The sequence below is a fragment of the Tachypleus tridentatus genome, chromosome 12, assembly GCF_004210375.1.
Source record: "Tachypleus tridentatus isolate NWPU-2018 chromosome 12, ASM421037v1, whole genome shotgun sequence".
Lineage (NCBI taxonomy): Eukaryota > Metazoa > Arthropoda > Merostomata > Xiphosura > Limulidae > Tachypleus > Tachypleus tridentatus.
Window position 1 is genome coordinate 84,118,584 of NC_134836.1, and position 8,960 is coordinate 84,127,543.

Sequence of the window (8,960 nt, forward strand, 5' to 3'; positions counted from 1 at the left end):
ACAAGTTTTTGTATTCTTTTTCCAAATAAATCAACGCTTTTGGTAATTATATTTCGTCTTGTGGTTTTTTCATTACTTTCTTTCTATAACTATTTATTCACTTTCTGCTATATTTCTCCCGCTACATTTTTTTAAATTTCGTAATTATTTTTCTTTCTCTTTAACTTTTATTTTCACAGCCTTCCCGTTACCTTCGTGTAATCATGTTTTACTTAAACGTACCTTTACTTTTTCTGTTTTCTGGAACTATGAAAAAACGAGAATAAAAACAAGGTGTTGTTTTATTGATACAAAACTACAAAATTGGCTATCTTCGCTGTCCAGTGCGAGGAATCAAATGTCGGATTTTAGAATTGTAAGGCCATACACATAACGCTAATTTACCAGGTGGCAATGAAGAAAATATATAGTACATAATTAAGCTCTTGATTTATGTTACAGATTCAATCTACTGAAAAACTAAAACCTATATTAAGTTCCACAAAAAAACATCAGAATCCAAAACGATCTTTTGTCAGTTTAAACATTAGTATTAGTTACATCAAAATTTTATAAGAAATTCATTAAAATGTTCTTTCTCATACGAGACTAATGACTTTGTATGATTAAAGAAATTCATTCAATTTGAATTATGTTTTTTTATCGATATCCCACGGGAACTTCATGTACACTAAAGTTCAAGTTATGACATTAAACATTGGTTATAGCCTATTAATAATTTTAAGCAACACTGATAGAAAAGCTATACAAGGTAAAAGTTTGACATTGGTTATTTTTATAAACCACCTGCCGATCCATGGTGTGAAATACGTTTACGCACTTTTTTCCGTCCCTAGTGAAGACAGCATAAAAACTAACTACACAAAAATAGCACAGGGATATGAAACTGAAGTTGTATTAAACTAAGGTAAAATTTTAGATGAAACTTTTCATGATGAATTATAAAATTAAATTAATAAAGAGTTCTCTAGTATCATACATCTTTGTATGGGATATTTATTGGGTTTATGATGCTAATTTAGTTGATGTACGAGGAAGCGTTTAAGCCTCAGTGTAAAAGATTTTATGAAACATTTGAACGGGTTGTAATTAAATAATTACTCACATAGTTATATATGTATATTATAAGTGAATTTTATGTACATTATGATTGTATATGAATATTTTGAGTTTATATTATTTCTTCTAAGAAAAATCATTTGATTTCTTTAAAAATTTTCCGCAAAACTACACAAGGACTTTCTGCACTATTCATCCCTAATTTTGAATTGATAGACTAGAGAGAAAACAATGAGTGAATAGTACTCCCCCTTCAACTTTTGGGCTACGCTAATTTACCAGTTGGGTTTACCCTCCAATCTTATAACGCATCTGCAATCTCAAATTGTGGAGTACGAATTTTTTCGACAATGATACGTGAATTATGGACACTTGCTCCACAAATAAAGTCTACTGATAATAAATCTATTTATCGTTAACTATAGCTTCACTTTCATATCAAGTTCCGTATCGAACTTGCCTTTAGCTAAAATATGTAAACCAGTAATGGAAAAATTTCTTATTCAAGGTTAATATGCTTATGGGTAAAAAATGAAAATTAATATAAGTACTTTAAATATATTGAAGCATTCAAAAACATTAAGAAACAAACAAATAATGATACCAATACTAATATTATATAAAGAAAAATAAAGTGATCATTGAAACTGATATATCTAATCAACAAGGTATTTCCGAACGAAATAAAGTTCGTTTCCCGGATCATGGAATAAGTAGCAGAATATAAACTTTCATTATCTGTTCCTGTTAATCCAAGTGACTTGAAATCTGTATAACAATTATATTTTTATATATATTTCTTCTTAGTTGAATAAAGTGTTCTAACTTAGAATTCAAAGTAATAAAATCGTGTTAAATTCCAATGACGAGCGTACGCTTTTATTGTTTTAACTAAGTAGGTGTGTACGTACATAAATATTCTTTCTTAATACACACTGGTGATATGTTTAAATACTGTCAGTACGTTGCTTGTTGTTATTCTTATAGAAAGTATTAACTGGGAAGAGGTACTTAGAGTACTTCCATCATGCATGTGGTAGCTCTTTAAGTCACGTATTACCCCATTTTTGTGGATGTTTTCTGAAAATAATTGATCACGTTACGTAGGGTTTGTCAGATAATAGTTTTATATTTGCATAATTATTAATGTTGTTCTGCGAAATTTGAATGTAGCTATAAGTAACGAATTTTATTGTTTGTAGTTTTGTTTATATTGCTTCATGCAGAGCAAGCACGTTCCATAATTGGCAATGTGAATGTTGTGCATATTTTGGTGGTATTCTTTAATGTTATTCTTACATTATTACCTGTTATGTTTGCATAGTTAGCATGTTGTTACAAATTATGGAATATCTGCTGCGTTTCTTGGTCATTTACCAAGATGTAAGGCCATATGTATCAGCAGAAACTTACGCTAATTAAAAATATGTGGTTTAAAAAACCCGTCAGAAACTTTTAAATCTTTATACTTCTTCTACCTTAGCCCGTCAAGGACAGATGGTTAGGGCGGTCGACTCGTTATCTGAGGGTCGCGGGTTCAAATCCCCGTCATACCAAACATGCTCGCCTTTCCAGCCGTGGAAGCGTTATAATGTGACGGTTAATCCCATTATTCGTCGGTAAAAGAATACCCCAACAAAGTACTTTGAGTGGTGATGACTAGTTGCCTTCATTCTAGCCTTACACTGCTAAATTATGGACGGCTAGCGCAAATAGTCCTCGTGTATCTTTGCGTGAAATTCAAAAACAAACAAGAGGGCGACATCCTTGTATTACACATTATTACATATTCTGGTTATTTATTAGTTTTTTTTGTGCAATGCAGTCTATACAAACATTAAGTCTCACTCTCACAAACGGAAAATAAATGAAATCAGTTATTCAGTAATTATTCAAGGTAAGTTCAAAACAAACAATATTCTGACCTTATACATATCAAAGAAAGAAAATGTCTTATTTCCGTTGATAATTCAAAATAATAAATTCATGTTCATCTGATCATGAATTGCTCACCAAAGAAAATTTACCAATACTGAATGTACATTTGAAACAACAAACTTAGTTTCTTTCAACTATTTTTATTTTAAATAAACGAGTTTTCTTTCTTATACACAAAACTTTAGCTTTGTTCTAAACATCTTTCAGATGTATACATATTTAGTATAGATATTTAGCATACACATTTAGTATAGATATTTAGCATACACATTTAGTATAGATATTTAGTATACATATTTAGTATAGATATTTAGTATACATATTTAGTATAGATATTTAGCATACATATTTAGTATAGATATTTAGCATACACATTTAGTATAGATATTTAGTATACACATTTAGTATAGATATTTAGTATACATATTTAGTATAGATATTTAGTATACATATTTAGTATACACATTTAGTATAGATATTTAGTATACATATTTAGTATACATATTTAATATAGATATTTAGTATACACATTTAGTATAGATACTTAGTATACATATTTAGTATAGATATTTAACATAGATATTTAGTATACATATTTAGTATACATATTTAGTATACACATTTAGTATAGATATTTAGTATACATATTTAGTATACATATTTAGTATAGATATTTAGTATACACATTTAGTATAGATATTTAGTATACATATTTAGTATAGATATTTAATATAGATATTTAGTATACACATTTAGTATAGATACTTAGTATACATATTTAGTATAGATATTTAACATAGATATTTAGTATACACATTTAGTATAGATATTTAGTATACATATTTAGTATAGATATTTAGTATAGATATTTAATATAGATATTTAGTATAGATATTTGGTATACACATTTAGTATAGATATTTAGTATACATATTTATTTATTTTATCATTTTTCATTTTTAGGTTTGTCTACATTTTAATACGTTCCCAATTTTCATACCCCGAAACCTTTATATATATATATATATATATATATATATATCAGATAGATCCCTGATAATATAATGTGTGGATTCAGAACAGTATAGTTAAATGAAGCTTGTATTCTAATGAAAAACTAGAAATTTAGGAAAATGTTCAGTTGAGTGATTAAAACAGTACGTGATGAGTTTTTGTTTGTATCTTGAGTTTTACGTAAAGACACACGAAGGCTATCTAAGTTAACTAACCTTTGGGTCACTCTTTTACCAATTAATAGTGGGACTGAGCGTCTCATTATAATATTTCACGCCTGAAAGGGCGAGCATATGTGGTGCGACTGGTATTTGAAACCGCAACTCTCAGAGGAGGAGCGATCGCCTTAACCACCTAGCCATGCCGAGTCGAAGAGTCTTTGTATTACATCCAAGTATCATGTCAGCTTAAACACTGGATTTTCACACTTATCTTGTCTATTATACCTACCGTGACGTGGTAATACCTTATTTTGTAAAACAGGGCATTGGATTGTTTCATTACAAACCAGACTGCCATAACCCTAATTTAAATAAACACTAATTTTAGTCTATTCTATCATTGAACACAATATAAAATAGATCGTACTATAAAATTTCAGTATTTGCTACAAATTAGCAGTGTCTATTAATATTTTTTTATTGGGAGTTTCTACTTGTTTGAGTGAAAATACTTGAAATTTCATGGTTTCCGGTTTTAGTGTTAACTTCGAATTACTTTGGATTTGTGATTGGCTCAATTTCATTTTACCTGGAATTAGTTTAACTTTTGCCCCAATGGGATTACTTTTCCTTGGGTGAGTCATATCGCGTTCTTGATATATATATAAAAAAAAAAAAAACATTTCTTGAAAGTTCAGACTTTTGTAAGACAATTAATTTGGATTTAATATTCCTATAGAGATGTTTCTAGCTTGTGACTGTTAAATATTCAAAACTTAAACTTTGGACTTCAGTCGTCTTCACAAAATATCTTATGTTAATTTTTAATTATCTTTATCATAAGACTAATTGCATTAATTTAACAGACCATTGTTATGATATAGCTGATAATTACAGTTAACACAATAAGTATAAATCATAATTCCACAGGCTATATACTCTTCATCATTTAAAGTATAAGGTTTATTTGCTATTTTTACGATTATTATGTGATGTAATGTTAATTCTCGTACTGTTAATTTTTTAACAAAATCAGGTTGTATATAAATATTGTTAATCCTTCTTAAATCACAGGTATTTTTCACAAGGACGAAGGAAAACTTCTTATTAAGACATGTCATGTATCCAAACTGACACAGATAGCCCATTTTGTAGCTTTGCGTTTAACTACAAACTTTTAATCTTAACGTATCATAAAATGCTGACATGAAACTATTATATTAGTTCTCAAAATCTGAAACTATGAAGTGTAAATAAAAAGGATTCAAATGTTACGTTGTTTGATTATTACTCAATGTGTGCCATATGCGAAATTTATTGAACATCCTTTGTATTATATCTATATAATGTGGGTGTTTTTAAAAGAGTTGTTCTTGCGTGCTCGAGACCCTTAATCTTACTGAAATGCTCTTTAAGTCCTTTATAAGGGTTATATAATTTTAATGTATATGTGACCTACCGTTATCTGGTGGAAAGCTCTCGGCAATTGTTTCCTCGCAAAGTATTTTCTTACTGTGTAGCGTTGCTTTTTGATCCATATAGCCCTGGTACAGGTTGTCCTTAGGGAGATCCATCTTTAATCAAATGTGATGTCTAAGCTAACATGAAACATGATACAAACATAACTACAATGTTAAGAAATATTCTTCTGAGACTGAATTTTCTGAGAAATAATAACTTTAAAACTGCTGGAAAAATTTGAAGAAATTATTAATGTACTTAAAACGGAATAGTTATATCACTTTATAATTCGAGTTTATGTTCAAGGAAATGAATATTTAACGACTGATAAATTATTCATTTACTCGTTAGACCTGATTCAAATTCGCACCGGCGAGTTAAAAACTGTCTTTTGTATTCATGTACACCATTTTATAATGTTTCGTGAAATCAGTCGAGTAAAACTAACTGTGGTGCCCTCTATGGCAATTTCGAAAATTTTCTGGATCAATAGCATCCTGAACTTTAGTGGTGCTTCGTATACAAATTTATTTCCAGCTCGACCAATACTGCGGAGTCGGCTAATTTATAGCTCATCTATTAGGGAGCTAAAAATTTAGTCTCTTATCTTTTAACAAATAAAAATATTTAAAAGTTTTATTCTGTACAAAATTTTGTCATCCTCAACAAAAATTATAAAAGATATTACTGTATAATTACAATTGATTATAAACGGAGACCAAAAATGTTTGGTCATACAGAAAATCCAGCAACTGAATTGAATTTCATCCAATTAGTAATCTTAGCTTAATAAATAACAGACGGCGCAAATAACGAGAAGCGAACGAAGCTAGCCTTCCTACATATTTGTAGAATGTTCGTATACTGTTTCAACTAAAGCAGATTTTATGTTAGATTATGGTACAACCAGATCTGTTAATGTCTCACTGGTAAGAATATAATACGCTTTAAGGATGTGATCAGCAAGTAATGCATTAGGGAATTAAAATCGGTACTGATTTGTATGAATCAAAGACATAAAAATCATTTTTTCTATAAAAAAATCCAAACAATTTATCTCAGTCAGTTGAAGAATACACTACACTGGTCAATCGCGTGTTTTTATAATCACTGAGGTAAATCTATTTCAGTTTACGATCTAGGTTAGACTATACTACAGTATAGCAGGTATTTCAATTAAATTCATTATTTATCTTAAAAATAATAATAATAATTAGTCTTGGGGGTTCTCGAATATTGAACAATCTTCTTTCGCCCCAGTCGAGGATTATTAAGTGCTATTCTAATTCATTTATGTTAAAATTCTAAATTCAGCACGTGCAGTGTATAAGCTTTAAACTTTTTGCCGAACAAGAATGTTCATTTCACTAAATTAAAACCACGATCAAGTATTAAATTAGTAACAATAATAATAAATGGCGTACAAAACGTGAATTTAGTTTTCCAATATTATGGAAACATTGATTCAAGTAAGTTATTTGTTTTACTTTATCTTCATAACTTGTCTAACTGGTTCTTAATTTTAAAATAAACATATGTGAGAGTTAGAAATAGCAAACTTTTCTGTACTTTATTTATTACGCCACATAATCGTAAGTTGTATCAAAGCAGCCCCCGGGAAGATTTACAACGCTAAACATTTCCTAATTATTGTCATTCCACCACCACAACGCTATAAGAGTGATGGTCAAATACCACCATTCGATCAGACAAGAGTAGCTCAAGAAATAGCAGTGGATTCTGTCGTATACCTGCTCTCTCTTGTAGTCTACCAGTTTAAAAATTGGTGAGTTGTTCTAAGATAGTACCTCTGTAGCTATGCGTGAAATCCTGAAAAAAATAAACCCTTAGTGTAAGGATCATTTAAGCGTTCCCACTGCTATTGTATATGATTCAAATAAATGAGCACAACAAGGAAGCATTCACTCGAAAGATGAACAGTATATAAAGATGGCAGAATCCACTCACCATCTCGGAAAAGCGGGTTCGTCAGGATTTTCACTGACATTTATTTTCAGCCAAACAAATAAAGAGACGTGTTGATGCACAGATCTTAAAACTAAAACTATTTAGTATATTTCACGAAACATCACCAGTAAAATTGGATTAGTGACTGAAAGTAATAGAAAACTGTTTCCTGTGAACTCAGTCAAATGTATTTTATTTTAAAAAGTTTGAATTATGGAATCGGTTTTTATGTACCTTTATTTATAGTTTGAAATATGACTTAAATCAAATATTCCGTTCAACTTCACTGCTTCAATTGCAGCATACTCGAATGAAGTGCTTGAAAGAATTCATAATCTTGGGTAAACAATTCTACGCATAATTTATATACCAGTAAATTACAGAATACGCTCCCTTAACTTGGAATTTATTAATTACCCTCTGCTTCTCATTACACTCTTACGCACATTAACTGAAAACAGCCTTTATAATAATTAATACCCATGAAAGTAAGAAATGACGGTCCAACTGTTACATATAGTAAGCTGTTTGAAATACATTAAATTCCTGGTTAAATAATACAGCTTTCTCGTAATTCATATTAACCTTTCCTATGAAGTTTGATTTTCCATGTTCAAATTTAATAACGTTGTGTTATTAAAGGCTATAAATAACTCATCGTGTGCAAGTAATCTGCTTTAGTGAAGTTTATAACTCTAACATACGAAGGAAATATGTATACTTTGTCTCACACCCGCTCCTACGTTACATATTGGTGGCGCCAATGACGTTTTCAGAGCTATTTTATTTATTTCCAGATCAAGCAACATGGTGTTTGTTGGTCTACCTTTGTTATTAATGAAGTGAAGGGTGCTATCTACATAAATTATCTACGGTTATCTGTAAGATTCTTATAATTGATTTTTTTGTAATTCTTAATGATGACTTGTTCTAGCTAACATATTTTAACTTCCTATCATCATTCGAATAATAAATGGCAGTACTATTTCTTTTCTTATTAACGGATGATTTTCTTTGAAATACAAAACAGAATTTTATCACATTAACGGATGATATTAAACGTTATAACTCATAAGAAAATGCAGCGGTAATCCCAACGTCAATCCATAATAAGCTATTTATAAATTCGTCATTATAATTCAGTTGTAACATTATTTATCATACTATACAAATTTATGTAATTATATATAAATATTTTTCACTTTAATAACTTTAGCATACACCTCCCACAATCTCAAAGTTCTGGTTTTTAGATAGTATATATACAACCAGTAAAACAATAACGTTTTAACTTCAGCAGTTAAGACATAAAAATGTAATGAACTTATAAATTCAAGAAAAATGTTATTTATTTAAGAA

At 29.5% G+C, this 8,960-nt stretch overlaps 1 protein-coding gene across 1 annotated transcript in view; it reads right to left on the bottom strand.

Annotated features, from left to right (window-relative positions):
• The window catches only part of LOC143233846 (secretin receptor-like), a 45,312-nt gene extending 39,321 nt beyond the window's left edge, over nucleotides 1-5,991 (bottom strand). The window contains exon 1 of the mRNA XM_076470621.1: nucleotides 5,632-5,991. Coding sequence (XP_076326736.1) covers nucleotides 5,632-5,746 — 115 coding nt within the window. The 5' untranslated portion in view covers nucleotides 5,747-5,991. The remainder of the gene's footprint in view (nucleotides 1-5,631) is intronic.
• Between the last annotated feature and the right edge of the window lie 2,969 nt (nucleotides 5,992-8,960).